Source organism: Lethenteron reissneri, chromosome 13 (assembly GCF_015708825.2).
Source record: "Lethenteron reissneri isolate LAM-NWPU_2019-01 chromosome 13, ASM1570882v1, whole genome shotgun sequence".
Lineage (NCBI taxonomy): Eukaryota > Metazoa > Chordata > Hyperoartia > Petromyzontiformes > Petromyzontidae > Lethenteron > Lethenteron reissneri.
Genome location: NC_083791.1, coordinates 10,103,445 through 10,122,695, shown reverse-complemented (window position 1 = coordinate 10,122,695; position 19,251 = coordinate 10,103,445). Strand labels below are relative to the sequence as shown.

Sequence of the window (19,251 nt, the reverse complement as noted above, 5' to 3'; positions counted from 1 at the left end):
CGTGGGAATTTATAGCGGCCAAATACTCTCCAAACGCGCGATGTTGATTCTAAATGCGGAGGGAAAAACTCGGAGGATCTGGAGAAAAATCCACGCAACCACAGGGAGAACATTCAAACTCCAAATGTACAAGCATTGTCAGCGTCGGGATCGAACCCACGACCTGCTATATACCGGGCGAGGTGGTCAACATCTCGCCGTGTGTGAATCGCCCTCTGACCCCGGGGGGGCCGCGGTGTGTGCGTGCGTTGCTCAGCTCGCTTCTCGCTGCTCTCCAACAACTACCTTCAAATCCGCGGCATCCGCAAGAGCGACGAAGGAGTCTACCGCTGCGAGGGGCGCATCCTGGCGCGAGGCGAGATCGACTACCGCGATATCCGCGTGCTCGTCAACGGTGAGCGCCGGCGGGGGAGAAGGGGGGCGGCTTGGGATTGTATTTCCTGCAACAACAATTTACGTCTTCTTGGTTCTTTCGGTAAAGTCACGTAGAATGGAAATAATAAAAGAAAAATAATAAAATAATTCTCACGACGTTTCGGCCACAACGCAAGCAGCCGTCCTCAGGTGAAGACAGACAATCGAAGCGACTTACAAGGTAGTAGACCTGGTCTGTCTTCACCTGCTTGCGTTGTGGCCGAAACGTCGTGAGAATTATTTTATTATGTTTTATTTTTATTATTTTATTATTTCCATTCTACGTTACTTTACCAAAAGAACCAAGAAGATGAATCCCTGAATCCCTGCAGTCACGAAAGCTTTAAATCGAAACAATTTACGTTTAATCTAAATGCAACCGCATCTCATGAAACTGCATCGAACGGTGAGTCTTGCTTCAGGGGAAAAGGAAAAGTAGATATTATTAAATCCTGACTTAAAGCGTTCGTGACTGCAGGAATTCATAGTCTTAGGATCTTTCGGTAAAGCCACTATCTACGTGGCTTTGAGCCACGTGACGTGTCTATGGAGGTCATGGAACAGACCCCAGTGTTATCGTTTCGCTGACCGAGATGACTGGCAGATGCCAATGCAGCTACAGCAACACCTCCGGTTTACCTCGGGGGCGATGCGTTTCTTAAAGGCGCGGTGACGAATGTCGAAACGACGGCAATCGAAGCGACTTACAAGGTAGTAGACAAGGTGGTGCTGGTGGTGGTGGTGGACGCGAAGGCTGAGAGGTGACGGACAACCTAGAAAAGATGTACGGCGCCGTCAGCGACGTAAGCTTGTGGGGTCGAGGTGACGCGAATCAGGCTGCGGTTTTACTAAAGCGATGACGTGACAGTGGGAGAAACAGATCGGGGTATCGCTGTACCTTGTCGTTACTGCTGGTGCTGCCGCTGCTGTTGCAAACTGCTGCTGTTGCTGTCGCTGATGTTGATGCCCCCCTCGTACAACTGTCCCCTCGTCGTCGTTATCCCCGTCGCAGTGGCCCCGACGGTGCGCGTGCGGCAGAACGCCGTGAACGCCACGGCGGACCGCGGAGAGAATGCCCGCCTGGTGTGCACAGCCGACGGATTCCCCGAACCCATCATCACCTGGACCCGGTGTGTGTTACGCGTGTCTCTGCGTGTACTCTGCATGTCTTTGCTTGTGTCGGTGTGTTTGTATCTGTCGTGTGGATGTGTTTCCCTGAGTTTGGGTTTGAACCGAAGTAGAAAATAAAAATTGGTTTGGATGTGAAATTTTGGATGATCTGGAAATGTGACCTCACAGGAAGTGGATGTAACTTCCACGGCGTCACTTCAGTGCTTTACCCGCAACAAAAGTGTCGTCACGTGATGTCGTTTTGACGTTATGTGATGTCGCTTTTTGCTTAGATCATTCAAATGTTTTTTTACTTTGAAAAATAAATATTCAAAGATTTATCTTTTTGGTTTTCTCATAATAAATGGACCAAATTTGGTGAATAAACAATGAATGTCATTGTAATTTCAGAAATTTAAATCCTAAAATTTGAAATTTAGCCTCAGATTTTTTAATATTAAACATGTCAATCTGGAACGCGTTCCTAATACCTTGGGGCTCTGTGGTGTCGTGGTTCGTGAACTACGCTACGAACCCAGCGACCTGAGCTCAATCCCCAGCCTTGGCTAACATCAGTGGCAACTAATATCTCAACCTTTCCCTACGGAGTGCCCTTGAGTCAATCTGGTTACCTCATGTTATGAACATCATCACTGAGGAGACAAAGGCAGCTTGGCACGATGCTAGCCTCACCACCCCATGTGTGCCATGTTGGACCGAATTCATACTCCCTAATTACCGGCGAAACGTCACGTTAGTCGAATTGGAAATGTTGACGGGGGTTTACTCTCCGACACACAACCGGTGTGCTGAGCTGGTAACTAATTGGCATGTTTTGTTTAAGTGACAAACCTTACCAATTGGCTGTGTCGGGTGGTGACGGGTTTAACAACACATTTATATTCACTTGACATAACCTAAAAAAAGAAACCTCTATTATGAATTCACACTCCCTGTTGACACCTCCTCCAACCGTCCGTATCAGTGAATGGGAAAATCGTTGTCGTTTTGTACATGTGAGCGTGCTTGCATTGCTTGTGTGTGTGGGGAGCGGTAGTGTAGCGGTTAGCGTGCTGCGTTATGAACCTGGCGACACGGGTTCGATTCCCGCTCATGGCCAACATCAGTGACGATTATCTGAACCGGTCCTGGGCCTCCCCTAGGTCGACTCAGCCTCAAATGAGTACCTGCCACTAGGGAGACAAAGGCGGTCGGGCGTGGTGCTGGCCACCCACCCCCTCGTGTACCGTTCCGGCCTTCATAGGTGCTCGCTAACAGCATTTGCCCCTAAAGTCTGTTAAGGCTATACGGGGGATCTTTGTTGTTTTTTTGTACTTGTGGGTAGGTATACTCGTTTTTTGTCCTTGCATACATGTACGGTCACCGTGGTGATGTCATCGTCACTTAGTGGCGAATGGCGGGTATTGCTAATGGATTATTTGCATAGACCACTGTGCATGTTTTACCTTCCTTCGTTCGTTCGTCTGTTCGATGTTGTGACTTCACAAAGATCCGTCTGGGAACGGTGACAATAGCTAGCGTTTTATTCTGTCTGCTTTTCAATGCCTACTATTTCCAGCGTGGCAGTTAATGCACTTGCTCACCGGAGTCCATACTCTGCACTCTAACTCCAAGAAAAAAAGTTAAACGATCTTGGTTCAATGGAGCACTTAATCTCTGCGCCATTTACAAAAAGAAAAAAAACTAAAACTCCTCTGCCTCTCAACTCTCCCTGTCCTCTGCTGCTAATGTTCCCAACTGCCCCAACTGTACGCCCTCACTGCCAATGACGGCAACCTCTCGTTTCAACCCCGTAAACGAGGCACGGGTCTTGCCATCGATTTTTTTATTTGGTTTACGCTCGCGATGCGTGCGTCAAATTGAGCAGTAATAATCAACATTTTTATCACGTGATAAAAAAAAAGTGTTATCAATCTGTCGTTTCCCAGCCTTCTCATTGGCTAGAGCTCATGGCACACACCGACCAGTAAGGGGGGGGGCACAGCTCGCTGGGCGGAGGGGGGGGGCAGTGGGGGATGCGGGGGGGGAGAAAGCCCATGGGGGGGGGGGTCCCACTGGCTGGAGCCAAGGGAAGGGTGATAGAGTGGGGGGCTGTGGAATGGGGGAGGGCAATTTTCTATCCCATACAGATGGAACAGATGGAGATGAGTCAATCTTCTCTGTACCATCTTCTCCTGGCAAGCCAAGGGTATGGCACCTCGAACACCCACAGAATGGGAGTTTTACAGCATTTGCGTGATCCACACAACCCTCACCTCCAAAGTGCCGGGTTACTGGCGGACGTAGTCACCACCGCAGTGAACACAAATTATCGGGAGGTGTTGTGATTTCCACTCATGGATTGGGCAGAGTGTTAAGAGCTGAGAAGCGATGGGAAGAAAAATAACATGTCATCATTATTTTTCCTTTATTGTATCCTGATTGTGCTTTTGGTGTTGTATCACGATTCCACAATGTTGCTCAACGCACGATGGCACCATTCCATTCCAAGGTCTACTCCTGATTCCAGGCTAGGAATCGTGTAAATTCAAGCAGCATAAATACACTCAATTTAGCTCAATGCATCCGGATATATATATTGTCTTTGGTAAAAAAAAACCTAATAAATGTCCTCATTGGCCGAATGATGTTCGTCAGTTAAGTGGAAAAATCTATTGTCAGACATTCGAAACAGAATCCTCCCTATCAACTTCTCCCGTGGAGCACGGGGGTCTAGCGTCGGTGGGAATTCTATCAAAACTACGCAGTCCTCGTTCACAGAGCAATGCTTTACAATACACCCTCGCGGGGGGCCACAAAAACACAACTGGCGGTTAACGTAATTTATTTTCATTCTCTCAGCTTAATTGTCTTGGCAAGCTTGAGGGCTTCCTCGGAATGGGAGTTGACATGCTCTGGAGAAACCACTTTGTTCAAATGCGTTTATTGGTTCTGTCGCCCGCTTAATCGAGATGCACGCACGTGGGCCAAGCATCTGGGTCAAAAAGTAAAGTCCGCCGGACAATCTTATGGCACCCGAGCGTCGCGATCGGGGAGCCCTCTCTGTGCAAGGCCGTCCTTTGTTCAGTGCCTTGTTTATCGCGCAACTGCTGTTCGCTTTATCCATCCGTCCCTGTGAATACTCATACTTTATGTTTTGGGAAGAGCTCCCATGAGAGGGATGGACATCTGTCGTCTGGTTTAGCCGAGACAGCATGGTCTGCAGACTTGTGTCTGTGTATACACGTTTAATATTAAGGAGGCAAGCTGCCAGCGTGTGTGTGCAAATACAAGGACGAAGATCCCCCGTGTAGCCTGAACAGACTGTTGGGGCAAGTGCTGTTAGCGAGCACCTATGAAGGCCTGGCACGGCACACGAGGGGGTGGGTGGCCAACACCATGCCCGGTCGCCTTTGTCTTCAAAGTGGCGATGTATTTACACACCACGCCAGGTACCCATTTGAGGCTGAGTCGGCCTAGGGGAGGCCCAGGACCGGTTCTGATAATCGTCACTGGTGTTGGCCGGTAGCGGGAATCGAACTCGGGGCGCCGGGTTCGTAGTGCAGCGCGCTGACCGCTACACTACCGCTCACGCACACACACACAAAGATCATTATTGTAACCCAATAGACTGTTGGGGGAAATGTGGTTAGTGAGTACCTATTAAGGCTGAAATGGTGCCTGCATGAGATGATGAGGTTGCTTGCACCACACCGAGATGCTGATACACAATCACTGATGCATTGGTTAATTAATAATAATAAAAATCGGTTCTTACGCTCACAATGCACACATCGAATCGTGCGTGTGAGAATACTTCATGAGCCGTCCGTACACGTTGTATTTAATTTGTCGATGTGAATCCTGTAGCACCCTAGAGGCTCGACGTGCAACACAATGAGAAACAAATATATTCTCAAATTAAATATCCACCCTGAATCGTGACAATTCGTCAAATCTCAAGGAGGCGATTCGTCACATGCCTACCAGTCACTTTTGTCTCCGCCCCCAATCTGGATGATTTAAAAGTGCACAGCTCCAGTGGCTTCCTAATATTGAAAAGGAAGAGCGTTCCAGACGGCCGCAGAAGCGCACCTGAACGCGCGTTCGATGCAGCGACCGTCTATGTTCGATTGCTAGCCAAAAAGTGTACTCATGCTTGAGGGTGTGTAAATGCGCGTGCTTGTGTGTTCATCCAGCGTGCGTCTTCGATGCTACAACAGCGGTGCAATGAGCCGTCTCTTGATTGCCTATGAACAGACGCCTTGATTGTACGTATGTACGTGTGCTGAACTTCTTTCGCACCGTACGTAGCCGACCGTGCGAATCGGACGTGTGGCATTTTGCTTGACGTACTGATCGATCGTCTTGATTAATCATTTTCCATTTTGGGGGGGGTGGGGGGGAGCAGCAATGGCGAGGTGCTGGAAGTGTCTGAGAAGTACGCGCTGAGAGCCAACGGCAGCGAGCTGGTGGTGAAGAACGTGGCCAAGGGGGACGACGGAGAGTACCTGTGCAGCGCCGAGAACAAGGTCGGGGAGCAGGACGCTGAGGTGACCCTCAAGGTGTTTGGTGAGTGGCCTCCCTCCCTCCTCTCTCCTCCACCCTCCTCCCCCCACCTCCTCCTTCCTCCTCACTCCGCCTCCCTCCCTCCTGCTTGTTTGTTACTGGCCTGCTTGACAATTTTGGGGCCTGTGCCCAGCAACTGTGTAGTAAAATAAAAAGGAACAGAAATCTTTCAAGCAAAGTCTTTATTTCAAAATATGAACCGGCTATGCGCACTGGTCCCATCGTAGTGGTTTTATACTAAAATTAATGTCATTATTGATACGAATTTTGGCATAGAACTACGATATGGCTTAACTGAAAAACGTAGGAGTCGTAGCATTGGCCACAAAAACATCTACATTATTTGGCACAATTGTATTATTTAATGCGAGACATTTGGTGATAGATATGGCAGTTGTTATTCTTGTAAACGTATTTGTGTGTTATGAGTGGGTATGATATTCATTGTATAAATGCAAACGGTGTACGTTTTACATTTAACATTCATGTATGCAAGTCATTACGTATTTTCATTGTGTGTGTCAGCCAACATGCTGGACATTCAGTTTCACACCGAGATGTTCCATCTCAAGGGATTTTCCAGAAGAAATATTTTGATTCATGAATTGAATTAAAAATAAAAGGAGACATGGGTGACAAGGAAGCAACAAACGTACATACAAAATAAGTGGCAACAAAAACCAAGCAATGGTAGAACAGCTCCGAAAGGCTCAATGGCAACATCAAAATGATGTGAATAAAACTCTTCAATTCGATACTATTTCAGTTAAAATATTTATGCAGCAGAAGGGATTAACACAAACCAGTAAAGTCACGTAGATAGACCTAATCATAACAATAAAAGTATAAAAATAAAAATGAAAATAAGGTGAAAAGAAAAAAATATCACGACGTTTCGATCGCAACACAAACAATCGTCGTGAAATTTTTTTTCTCATTCACTTTATTTTCATTTTTTAAATTATTTTTTTCTATCTACGTGCCTTTACCGAAAGACCCAAAGAATATGAATTCCTGCAGTCACGAAAGATACAAACCAGTAAATTATAACAAGGTCGACTCGAGATGAGGTGAGAGGCAATTATCAGAAGCACTTACATTGAAATAGTCAAGCAATTAATCCGTGGTAATCGGAGGTAACAGGGGAAGGACAACAAGCTAAACGCAAAAAGCAGGATGTAAGAAATGTTGTTTCTTGCTGTGGTTGTCCCACCTGATGACGGAAGCTTGTGTTGCTTCCGAAATGTCGTGATTTAATTTAGTTATTTCTATTTTTTTTTCACTTACGTGACTTTACCGAAAGAACCAAAGAGTAAAGAAATGAGTTTTCAATCTAGATTTAAAAGTGCACGGCTCTAGTGGCTTCATCATAGCGGAAGGAAGAGCATTCCAGACGGCCGCAGAAGCACACCTTAAAATGCGAGATGCAGTGACTTGGTTGAGAACCTGTTTCGTGACGGGTGTCTGCCCGGCTTAAAGTCTACGATCGCAGCTGCTCACTGCAATGACATATTCTACCTTTTACATTGGAAAAGAGATGCTTTATAGCTTAGAGAAAGAAAAAAAAACACTGTTGTTTACTTGTACGTTTTTTTTGCGAGCTCCGATTTTAATTGGCGTTCTCCACGTGGGAATCACCCGTGATATTACTGCGATTGTCGTAATTATTAAGCTGACTTTGTTGGGAATTACTTTAAGAACAAGGGTGGCCCCTCAGGTGGTTTCCCCGTGGGCTGCCGTGGAGAAAAAAAAGTGATACGTGGAAAGTGGCGGCATGAGCAAGGCTGAGCCCAGGAGATTGTCACTGAGGACTGCAAAGTGCTATTGTTCGTTAATTATAAATATAGCTTAAGGACTGTCGCCACAGTCGTGCCTATTGTTGTATTATCGTCCACGGCCATTACCCGCTACTCCGCCCTACCAATGATTAAGCGCTTGCGCTGTGTTAAGTGAGCTAAACTAGTTTAAGGCGCGAGAGCGAAAGTCCTCTTAACTGTGACTGATGATTTACCGCTCGTTTCTTGGCATAATCTGTTTGGTGATTCATCACCGGCGCGGGTTTTATTGTACGCGGGCGCAGGAAGTGGCAGGCTGAAATGAAGCAATTAAAATTTGTTTGGAGGTTTTTTTTGGGGGGGGCAGATAACCGGTGTAATTTGTGTCACAGTTCCAGCTCCGTATTGTTTAACCGAAGGCTGAGGCGCGCGAGGAGCGATTGGGGAATTGTTCTGAGGCTCGTTTAATGCTAAATGAATCTTGTCTTATTGCGCTGGGTGTTGTCTGTTTTTTAAATGTTCGGGGAACTGAAGTGGGCTGAGGGGGGGGGTGACGAAGAAGTAGTTCAATGGACATGTAATTGGCCAGATGTGAAAGGGCATAATGTGGTGTAATTAACTGAAATATGGAAAATGTATTGGGACCCGTGCCAGTTCATTTATCCAGCCGTTCAATCATCCGTTTTGTAAAAAAAAAACGTCGGGCACGCGATTAAACTGGCGACGATAAATAAAAATGCGGCGGCCTTGTCACACGCGTGCGCGCTCGCTCACCGTCGCGTTGGCGGGGATGGGGGCAACGGATCAAATTTCGTGGCGGGCGTGCGGCACACGTCGCGTGGACCAAACTATTCAACAATTATCATATTTTTTACTGCCAAATGAGGTTCCCATAGTGTAGATGCTTGCCCCGAGCTCTCATACTCTGATGGTGCATTGTCTTTGAGTTGTGCGCCTTTTGGCGTCATCTGGTCCAACCCATATGAGACTAGGCTCGAAGGAAAGCTGTCTCGGGTGTGGACCAATCAACTTCAAGGACAGTGCACATTATCAGAGTTATGTTCTTTTGTTTGTATTATGACTGCAGGTATTGCGATCTATGCAAACATGACTCCTTGTAAAAAAGGTGTCAGTTTTTGTTGCCAGATAGAATGGGTAAAAAACCAATTATCATATTTTTACTGGCAAATGAGGTTCCCATAGTGATTTTTATTTGACCAGGTAATGCCCACTGAGCTATGTAGCTCCCTTTTTTTTCAGAAGCGACCTGGCCATCACAAATGATAGCTCAGGAAAGTGGCTTATTCATGGCGTGGAAATTTATAGCAGCCAACGCACGTTGATTCAAATTGTGGAGGGAAAATAAACGCAGGGCCCGGAGAAAAATCCACGCGGCCACGGGGAGAGAGACACCGCAAACTCCAAATATACAGCAGCAGGCATCAGGGTCGGGTTCGAACCCACGACCCCCGTATACCAGGTGAGGTAGTTAACATCTCCTAGCCACCGTGGTGATGATGAGAGAGAGAGACACGCAAACTCCAAATATACAGCAGCAGGCATCAGGGTCGGGTTCGAACCCACGACCCCCGTATACCAGGTGAGGCAGTTAACGTCTCGTAGCCACCGTGACTCGGGACAGGCTCACCGGTTTCAGTGACCCGGCAGAGGCAGTGAGCTGTGAACCGTCGCGTGTCTCCCCCTCTTTTGCGGCGCAGTTAAACCGGAGATCACCTACCTGGAGAACAAGACGACGTCGGAGCTGGAGGAGCAGATTGTGCTGACATGCGAGTCCGAGGGGGAGCCCCTGCCCACCATCACCTGGAGGAGGGTCAGCGACCAGCACGTGTTCCGCCAGGGGCAGCAGGTGGGAGAAGGTTCCGGAGGTCAAAGTTCATTCGCGGTTTTGCGGTCGCCCGGTTAGCTGTGAGGATATGAATATTGGAGAAGACCGTTTCTCAGTCTCGCCTTGCATAATGCTCAACACACGAGCGTTAGGAGCTGGTAACGATGGGTAACACGGGCTGTGTGTGATAATCCTGGACAATAACTAACGTGTGAACTGTGCCAGTTACGTGCTTGCTGGATACGGTTTGCATGACAATCGGCACCTAACGCTCCACTCTAAAGCCGTGTAATGAGACACTCCCGACTGCCGGGCTCTGCGGATGTTAACAATGAAGAACATAAAAACCTACAATGTAAAAAAAATAAGATATTTGGCAGCGTGTTTCTTTTTCTCTCTCTCGGTTGTTCCCCTCTTTATAACCACTCCCTGTCTCCTTACATAGGCATCTTGGACTCGTCCAATCACCAGACAGGTATACTCCCTGTGGCATCTACCGTCTGTGCCTCTCCTGAGACTCACCATCACCATCCCCCGACCCCCAACTCACCCCCATTTCCAATTAACACGACTCACCACAAAGTCCGCGTGCGAGACGTTTTGGCTAGCACTTAGCCTCGAGTAGCGTAGAAAGCAACTAACCAGCTTCTGGTCAACCTAAAGCCTCCTAATATGCGTATTTTAATTATTTTGCATATTGTGTTCGCTAAATAACCGCATGGTAGATGAGCCAGTAGATGCGTTACTAACAGAAACTTGTTATTAATCAGTCACCGTGTCTGTAGTTGTTATGACGGCGACGGTGATGATGACGATGATGCTGATGGTGTTGCACTATGTTGAATTAACGGCAGGGTTAATTAGAAAATTGTCTTTTGTTGTGGATATTTGTCACCAGCGGTATATATTGGCAAATTCTGCTGCCGCGAGGTGTAACATTCGGGAGTGTGATTTGACGCCCCGTGGTGAAAGACGGCCTCCCGTGGATAGAGCCCTCCAAAGGTCTTTTCTTCACACTTGTCAGTAGCAAGCGGTCGCTGTAGAGACCAGGAGGCATCACGAACGGTTGACGAGCAACACTTTTTTGACGTATTTACTACAATAGCAAGTGGAAGTGTGAGGTTTCACATCGAGAATTTCCTTGTAACTTCCAAACAGGGCCCACATATTGGGCTCTTGTCTCTTACATTACATAACAAATAGTCTTACATTTTTCACGTAGGGCAAAACATGCGGCTTTTGGTCCGGTGCTTAATTCCAAAAACTCCAACCTTCATCTCACCACGATGCAGCTGGCCATGCTTACGCTCGTCGTGAGACGTGTTCGTACTCTTGACGACTCAAGTTTGCACTTGAATGGAGAGGGCTGCCTTTCCGTAGGAGGGAGGAGCCCTATTCTGCACAGAACGATGCAATGCATTGTTAGTACAAATTGGCTTCAAACGTGGTCTTGCGACAAGACGATGTGCACGCGCTGGCTCGTATCGTATGTCACGGAACGTTGGGTAATTTAGAGGCAAAGTCCACAGCGGTTTCCTGCTCCAATGAGCATTGAGGCGGTGCTCATCCAACGCTCACAGCCCTGAGCAATCGGTGGACATCCCACGTTTCTATGCCGAGGGGTTAACCTATCCCATTGTGACAACCAATGTTGAATTGCCCACAAGCTGGTACCTATTTGATCGACCCCAGAGGGATGATAGGCTGGGTTATCCCGCCGCCCCAACCAGGATGAGAACTCGTAACCTTCCGATTAGCGAGCCGCTCGCTCTGCCTTTGAAGCCACCTGACAGGCGTTGGATTTTTTTTAAACTCGAATTTTAACGTCGACGTAAGTGTATGGGACAACGTAAGTGCAACAAACATTCACACACACAACGCAGAATAATACAAAATGCATCTTGGTATGGAAAGAAGAAAAGTGAAGCTGTTACCCAGAGGGTAAAATCAATTGCTCGACTTTTCAGTGAAATGCCTTCATTTTGACTGCACTTTGACCGGAAAGCGATTACTGGAAATGATTTTGAATTTGTAAAAATTTCAGAACATGCACAAATACACGTTGGGGTGGAGTGACGGTGTACCGTTGTTAGCATGCTACGCAATAAACCCAGCGATCTGAGCTCAATTCTCAGCCATGGCTAACATCAGTGGCGAGTATCTAAACCATCTTCTTGGTTCTTTCGGTAAAGTCACGTAGAAGGAAAATAATAATAATAATAATAAAATAATACAAATAAAACATAATAAAATAATTATGTCGACAGACCTGTTCTCCACCTGAAGACGGCTGCTTGCGTTGTGGCCGAAACGTCGTGAGAATTATTTAATTATGTTTTATTTTTATTATTTTATTATTTTCCTTCTATGTGACTTTACCGAAAGAACCAAGAAGATGAATCCCTGCAGTCACGAAAGCTTTAAATCGATATCTGAACCATCCTGGTCGACCCCCCCCCCCCCTTCACCAACCCACACTGACCAGCGTGGTGAAGTATAGTCAAACAACTCCGATGACCGATTATGCGGAGGAGGCCTTCATCCAGCAGTGGACTGACAAAGGCCTATTTATTTTTCACGTACACATAACTCGGTAACTTTAAGAAGTTACTACTGTACACATTGTTAGTGTATAAATCTATAGCGTTTGGATGTGAAGTTTTAAGCTGGGATGTTATTTTAAGTGTAATAATAATTTACTCAGCGGTTGCAAGCGTGCATAGCATCATTTATCTGTGAGTCACAGGACCCAAGTACATTTTCATCACACGGTGTTGAGTCAGAGTTCATTCTGTCCGGAAGGAGCCAGGGACCTATGGTATTAATCCTGAGATATGTTTGACTTATGACCTGTGACCTAGATGATGCTGAAGGGCAGCATACATGTTTCCATCTAACATATCTCATACAGGCTGGTAGCATTTAACCTGTCGGTGAACTTGATGAGATCACAGGTGAACAGGTGGTTGAGGGCAAATTACAAAATATAGGCTTCAGGTCACTCGTACAATGCAGTTCCATTCAGCATTGCAGATTAGAAAAGAGAATCGTTGCATGCGCAGGACTGGCTGGCACCACGCTGGATTTTCACATTGGGTGGATGTCGCTGCATGCAATGAGTCGATGCTGCCACAGTGGAACTCAACAATTCGGTCACGTGGTCGTGTCACGTGGCGCATGTGCGGACGACCGCTTCAGATGGCCGTTGCCTTAGCAGGCCACCCTAAACCCTCACTGGCTGGCCGGTTCACCTGGCGTCGACTTAGCGTTCCAAAGTTCGTCCGAGCCAAGGTGGCGGGCACGTTGGCGCCTTGCCACCACGACGGCCAGTCAAGTCAGACCTGAGTGGCCGTCGCGTGGTGAGATGTTAACTACCTCGCCTGGTATACAGGACGTCATGGGTTCGATCCCAACCCTGACACGCTGTGGCGAGGAGATGTTAACTCCCTCGCCTGGTATACACGGCGTCGTGGGTTCCATCCCTACCCTGACGTCTGCTGTATATTTGGCGTTTGCGTGTTCTCACCATGGTCGCACGGATCTTTCTCCGGGTCCTCGGGTTTTCCCCTCCGCATTAAGAATCGACACGCGTTTAGAGTATTTGTCTGCAATAAGTGTCCACGTGATGATAAGCAACCGCGTTGAGCTGTCATTTGTGGGAGCCAGGTCGCTTCTGAAAAAGAGCTACGTTGTTTAGTTACCCCTTGCCTGTTTCAAACAAAATAGAATCACAGTTTAGTTTTGAAGTGATAAACCTCACCTCTGCACTCAAGAGCTCATGGAACGCATATATATACACACACACTCGCAGCACTCGTACCTGCCGACCATCCGTCCACGTGCACACACCCGCCTGCATGCCAGCACGCCTGCTTCGTGTGACTTCTCCCTCTCACTTGTGCTAACCGTGGGGAGCCGTGGGAATCTGAGGAAGCACTAATTTCCTCGCCTCGGTGCTCGTTGCGATGCGCCTTTCGCGAGTTGCGAGCGGGGCGCGACGAGCGGACGACCGGTTGTTGAAAGAAATCGAACAAGCAGCGGCGGCACGAGCACTTCCACGGGAGGCAAAGTTGGTTTTCCTTAAAGGCGTTTTTCGGAAGCGCGCACTTTCACAGTTTCACGGTGGCAGTTGTGTGCCGTGCGAGGGGATGGGTTTCCTGCCGTCAGCTCTCCTCAGTTAAATGCGCAGTTGACAAAAGCTCCTCCCGGGGTTCTAGATGCAAGAGGCAAAACATAATTGTCACGATCACGTTAACGTAAAAATATATACCCATAGAATATTAGATACCCCATTGTGTGCATAACGGGGTATCACAACACACATATATAATCTGTGCATTCACACATTTTATATATATATGTGTTGAGAGCATATATAACATACATAACACACATTATATATGTGTGTTGAGCGTGATTGTACAGTTCATAATTGCAGTATGACATCAATCCTTCTGCAATTATTGGTGCATCTTAGAACTGTTTTCCTTATCAACCACAGATAATGTCGTTAAGCTTGCTCACGAAGTAAATGATTTTCAACTTAGCACTGAGTGCTACGTAACTTATCTAATGCCACCCAACTCTCTGGAAAATATTCACAAGAAAGCCTACGATTTAAAATAGTATTATGGATTATTTTACATCGATTACAAATTTTTAGGATGGCATATTATTATTTTTACGCTGCAGTCATCGTACAATTTTTATATGATGAATGATGTTCACTTCTGTTAAAAAAAACTAGGCTTTTCCATCAGAATGTCTGCACACACAATTTGAATATTGCTCTGTTACACCAGGGACTAATATGTTGCAGCTCAGTTGGAGGGCCTTCTCGCAAATTATTTCCATCACCATTAATAACGCACGCATAAATGGCTGAACCCGCAGTGAATTTCCACATACGATGCACGTTTCTTTGTTGTCTCACCGCTCATAAAATACACAAATAATGAACTCCGCGTGCATGTTCCACATAAGTCGTGAGTAATTAAGCCGTCGCACCCACACTAACCCCACGGCCACATGCATACACGCGCATTGCTCGTGCAGGAATAATATTATACGCAGTGGGAGCAAGTCGATTCCAATTAACCTGTTTCTTATGCTCTCAAATCTTTCGACTATGGCAAATAGACACATTTGTATTATTATAATTAAGATATACATATATACACATTAAATAATGCATGTATGTTGAACTTATTTTCCTCCGTACATAGCCAACCGTGCTAACCGGAGGTGCCGATGAAAGATAACATACTAAACACAAAAAGCAGTGTGTGTTAGTGCTTCGAGGAATTCGTTATCATTCTAGGTGATTTTAAAGTGCACGGCTTCCAGTGGCTTCCTAACATTGGAAGGAGAAGAGCGTTCCAGACGGCCGCCGCAGAAGTGCGTCTGAAAAGCGCGCGACTGGCAGTGACCGTCTTTGTTAGCAACAGAAAAAACGTGTTTGCCTTTGAGTCTGATGACCGCTTTATCCATGTATATATCTGCGAAGGGAATTGAGTGCTTTCTGAGATCTCAGCTGTGGCCCCCTCCCACCCCCCTCGGGTGATCATTGTCATTCTCTCTGCGTGCCGCCCCCCCCCCACTGCTTTTGTCTTGTGGGCGGGCGGGCGGGCGGGCCCTGTGCAACCCGGACAACCCTGCAACCCACCCCCTCACCCCCCCCCCCAACCCGTCCTTGTGTTGACGCGTGCAAGCCATTCGCGAATCGCCGAGCGCTTTTGCTCGCTCGCCTCGAGATTTTGAGTGCCGTGCCAGAAAACTCTGGGGGCCTTGTGGTGGCAAAGCGCGGCGAGAAGGAGAAGAGGAAGACGAAGAAAAAAAAAACCTGTTCCTGACAATGTCAGGGCATAGCGAGTGGGTTCATTAAAAAAATGAATCCATGAAAAATTAGTGCGAAGTAAAACAACGTATGGATTCTATGTATATATTTATATATATATATATCTTGTGCCACTTGTGACAGGAATAAGCCATCTGTGAAATGTCACCTCTCAGATGATATTTTTCACAGAAGTGCATTTCTCTATTAAGCCGCTCGAAAAAAGTTTGCCTCGGCAAAGGAGGAATACATTGGCTCCATAATGTGAGTTACAATCACGCGGACCGACATCAGTCACGGCCACCGCTACAATTGGTGAGGAGGGTGACCTGAACGGATCCTGGAGCCCCCGTTCACTCTGCTCAATTCCGCCTCCCCCAGTAGCCCCCCTCTTTGGGAACCTGCACTGACCAGAGTGCTCAAGTTTGTGGCAAAATCCCCTGACTGACATCTCCATGGATCGACAAAGTGCTGTCTTTCGTCACGGTTACTATTTCTCTGCGGCCACGAGGGCATCCTGATCACGTTTCACGATTTTATTTCTTCGTAATGACTCTGGCCACTACTGTGTGGGAGCCTACTATGAGACGTTAAGAAATGCGAGGCAAATGGGAGATGTGATGTTTGATGACTTTAACGCATTTGAAAAGGAAATATTTTCCTGAATCAAAATAGCTTATGATGACATATATAAGATACCGTCTGATATTTGCTGTGGGTTATGATTTATTTTTTATTTTTGTAGGTGTTGTGTTCATTGTTTCTTTAAAATGTTCCTATGAATGATGGGTTCTTTTATAGTCCTACCTTTGCTTTCATTTTTCGATTGCCTACAGTTATACAGATTGAGTGTGGTTTGAATGGCCAACACTTATGTAGCTGGGCTATCTATAATATATTTTCATGTTGCCAATTATAGTCATACAGTCATTGTCAGCGTTTCACAAAGAACATTCCTCTCCAAAGAGCAGTTCAGCTTTTTAGTTCATTCAATCAACGGTGTAGGTTTTGACGTGAAATTGACGGAGTCGTACGTAATTTTTTTTGCCAACTAAAATTGACATTAGTTTCACTCACCTTGACGACGAATGAAGACCAATGATTTTGATTTTCGGTTTCAATCCTCGGCTCTGCTTCCTCTCTCACGGCGAGTAGCGTTAAACTTTGGTTCCGCTGACATTTGAAAGGACGCTGACATTTTTTAGTGAAATAACTCTTGCCCAAATGACTTTTACTGCCGGATGTTCGGCACTCGCTTTGATCGCAACCAGAGCCGTCGCCAAACTGCGGCCAAAATTTTTAAGGCCTGCAGTCGCAAAAGGAAAACCGTTTTCATCATTTAAGCTGCGCCAAATTCCGTATTTTTAAAGAGAGAAACTTACCGACGCTCGACTTAAAATTGCAGAATCCTTTCCGAATTTACGAAAAAAAAATGTTATTTCATACAAAGGCCGCGCGTAACCGATTTACCCAACCCCAACAAACGCTCCTCCGAATGCGACGCCTCTCATCTTTCCTTCGTCTCTCCCCGCTCGTTTTTTTTGTTCGGTTTTTATTCTCCCCCTTTTGTGCGTAGACGCTGGAAGGCCGCATTGAGGTGCGCTCCTACGCCAAGGTGTCCTCGCTGACGCTGCGCGACGTGCAGTACACGGACGCCGGCGAGTACATGTGCATCGCCAACAACAACGTGGGCCAGGCGTCGGCCGCCATGCACCTCGACGTGGCATGTAAGCCGTGCGCCTCGTGCGCGTACGTGCGTGTGTATGTTCGCGCGTGAGCATGGAGAATGAGGCTCGTGAAGGACGCTACCGGTCGGTTGGAGGCAGTCGCCCTCCAGCAACAACGGGGGGGGCGGAGGAGCGACGCTCTCAACAACAACGAGCGGACCACTGGGCGGCTAAAATGCAGCGAGTTTGCACAGTTGGGGGCACAGGTGGTGCATCTGCCAGTCGTCTCGGTCAAGTCAACCCATGGCACCTGGGCCTGTCCCGTCACCTCCTGTCAACGAGCCTCCAATACTTCACGTGGCCTCAAAGTGCGGCTGGCCTGGCACAGGTGCCGTGGGTGACGTCACCGTCACTTAGTGGCGAATGGCGCGGATATTGACGTTGGCGGCATGTGAATTCATGATTTCGATTTTATTTATTTCAGCAGGAAGGGCCCGATGAGCCGTTCGGCTCTATTTCGCGCGCGTCCTGCGACGGCACAGGTGTTTATACAGCACGGACCTTAGTTACAGTCACGGCTGCAATCGGTCGCGGGTACGTGCGCGCGCGCAGATGGGCCCAAGTTCGCCGGAGAAAAGGTGACTTACCACAGCTGGCCGAACAACGCGGTGAACGTGACGTGCGAGGTGCTCGCCAACCCGAAGGCGGCCGTGAGCTGGAGTCGCGACGGGCAGCCGATCCCCAGCGCCAACCTCACCAACGTGATCGTGCACAGCTTCCCCGGCTTCAGCGTGCTCGAGGTGAGCGAGGGGCTCCGTGGCGCTGGCACTGGCACCGGCGGCTGCGTGTGGTGCGAGCGAGCGAGTATTTGTAAGTGCCTTGTGCTCCGCGTGAAAACATCAGCATTGGAGAGACGAAGACGGGTGGGCGTGATGCTGGCCACACATGTTGGAGGTAGTTCTGTGATGTCTCCTTCCGTGGACTTTGTTCTCCAACAAGAGGCTTTACTAAAAGAGCTCTGAATGGACTCTGTCGCAAGGAGCAACGCTGATGGAATTATTTGAACGAAGTTTTTTTTTTTAAATGACGCATCTCATAAGACACTGTCCATCGTGTGTGCGGTTCATTACAGATTACACCAGAGTCGCAGTCTGACTTTGGAAGCTACAACTGCGTCGCCGTCAACAACATTGCGAGCGAGTCCAAGGAGTTTGTTCTGGTGGAAGCAGGTGCGTTTGTGCGTGCGTTCATGTGCGTGTGCCCGTGTGTGAAGATCGGTAGTGTAGCGGTTAGCGCGCTGCGCTATGAACCTGGCGACCCGGGTTCGATTCCCGCTCACGGCTAACACCAGTGACGATTATCTGAACCGGTCCTGGGCCTCCCCTAGGTCGACTCAGCCTTAAATGAGTACCTGGTGCGGTGTGTAAACATCGCCACTGGGAAGACAAAGGCGGTCGGGCGTGGTGCTGGCCACCCACCCCCTCGTTCGTGTACCGTTCTGGCCTTCATAGGTGCTCGCTAACAGCACTTTCCCCTACAGTCTGTTAAGGCTATACGGGGGATCTTTGTCTTTATCTTTGCCCGTGTGTGTGCCCGTGCATCTGCAACTGAGATTCACTCCCTTGCGTGCCTTTAACCAGCCAGCATGAGGATTCACCGTATTAGCATGATCGTGTGTGTTTACCCAGAAATGCCTCTCACTGAGACCCTTTCAGGAGTTTATGTTGGAGTAGGTGACGATGTTGCTGCGTGTTATCCCAATTGAGTAATTTACATGTCATTTTTGGGAGGAATTGGGGTGTTCGGCCAATACCGGTTGACATTGTTTCGTGTTTTTTTCTGTCTAACCGTTCACTCCCTCAGCGATTCAATGAATCGTCATGATTGCTGATCGCGAATTGATTCGAGAACGTTACTTATTTACGTCTTGTTTTTATTTGGTGTTTGAACAATCTTAAAACTTGTTTTGTTTCTAGAAAGGGAAAAAACGTATTCTCAATTTTTCTGCACAACATAACTGCGTGAATTGTAACA

At 47.5% G+C, this 19,251-nt stretch overlaps 1 protein-coding gene across 4 annotated transcripts in view; it reads left to right on the top strand.

The window, feature by feature from the left end:
* NCAM1 (neural cell adhesion molecule 1) overlaps window positions 1-19,251 on the top strand; it is a 202,941-nt gene that overhangs the window by 139,465 nt on the left and 44,225 nt on the right. For 3 of the 4 annotated variants that reach the window (XM_061551025.1, XM_061551026.1, XM_061551029.1), the window contains exons 5-12: window positions 257-394; window positions 1,427-1,544; window positions 5,936-6,096; window positions 9,587-9,735; window positions 10,160-10,189; window positions 17,127-17,277; window positions 17,830-18,017; window positions 18,350-18,446. In XM_061551025.1, the coding sequence (XP_061407009.1) occupies window positions 257-394; window positions 1,427-1,544; window positions 5,936-6,096; window positions 9,587-9,735; window positions 10,160-10,189; window positions 17,127-17,277; window positions 17,830-18,017; window positions 18,350-18,446 (1,032 nt within the window). The remainder of the gene's footprint in view (window positions 1-256; window positions 395-1,426; window positions 1,545-5,935; window positions 6,097-9,586; window positions 9,736-10,159; window positions 10,190-17,126; window positions 17,278-17,829; window positions 18,018-18,349; window positions 18,447-19,251) is intronic. The other variant, XM_061551028.1, reaches the window with a different exon arrangement.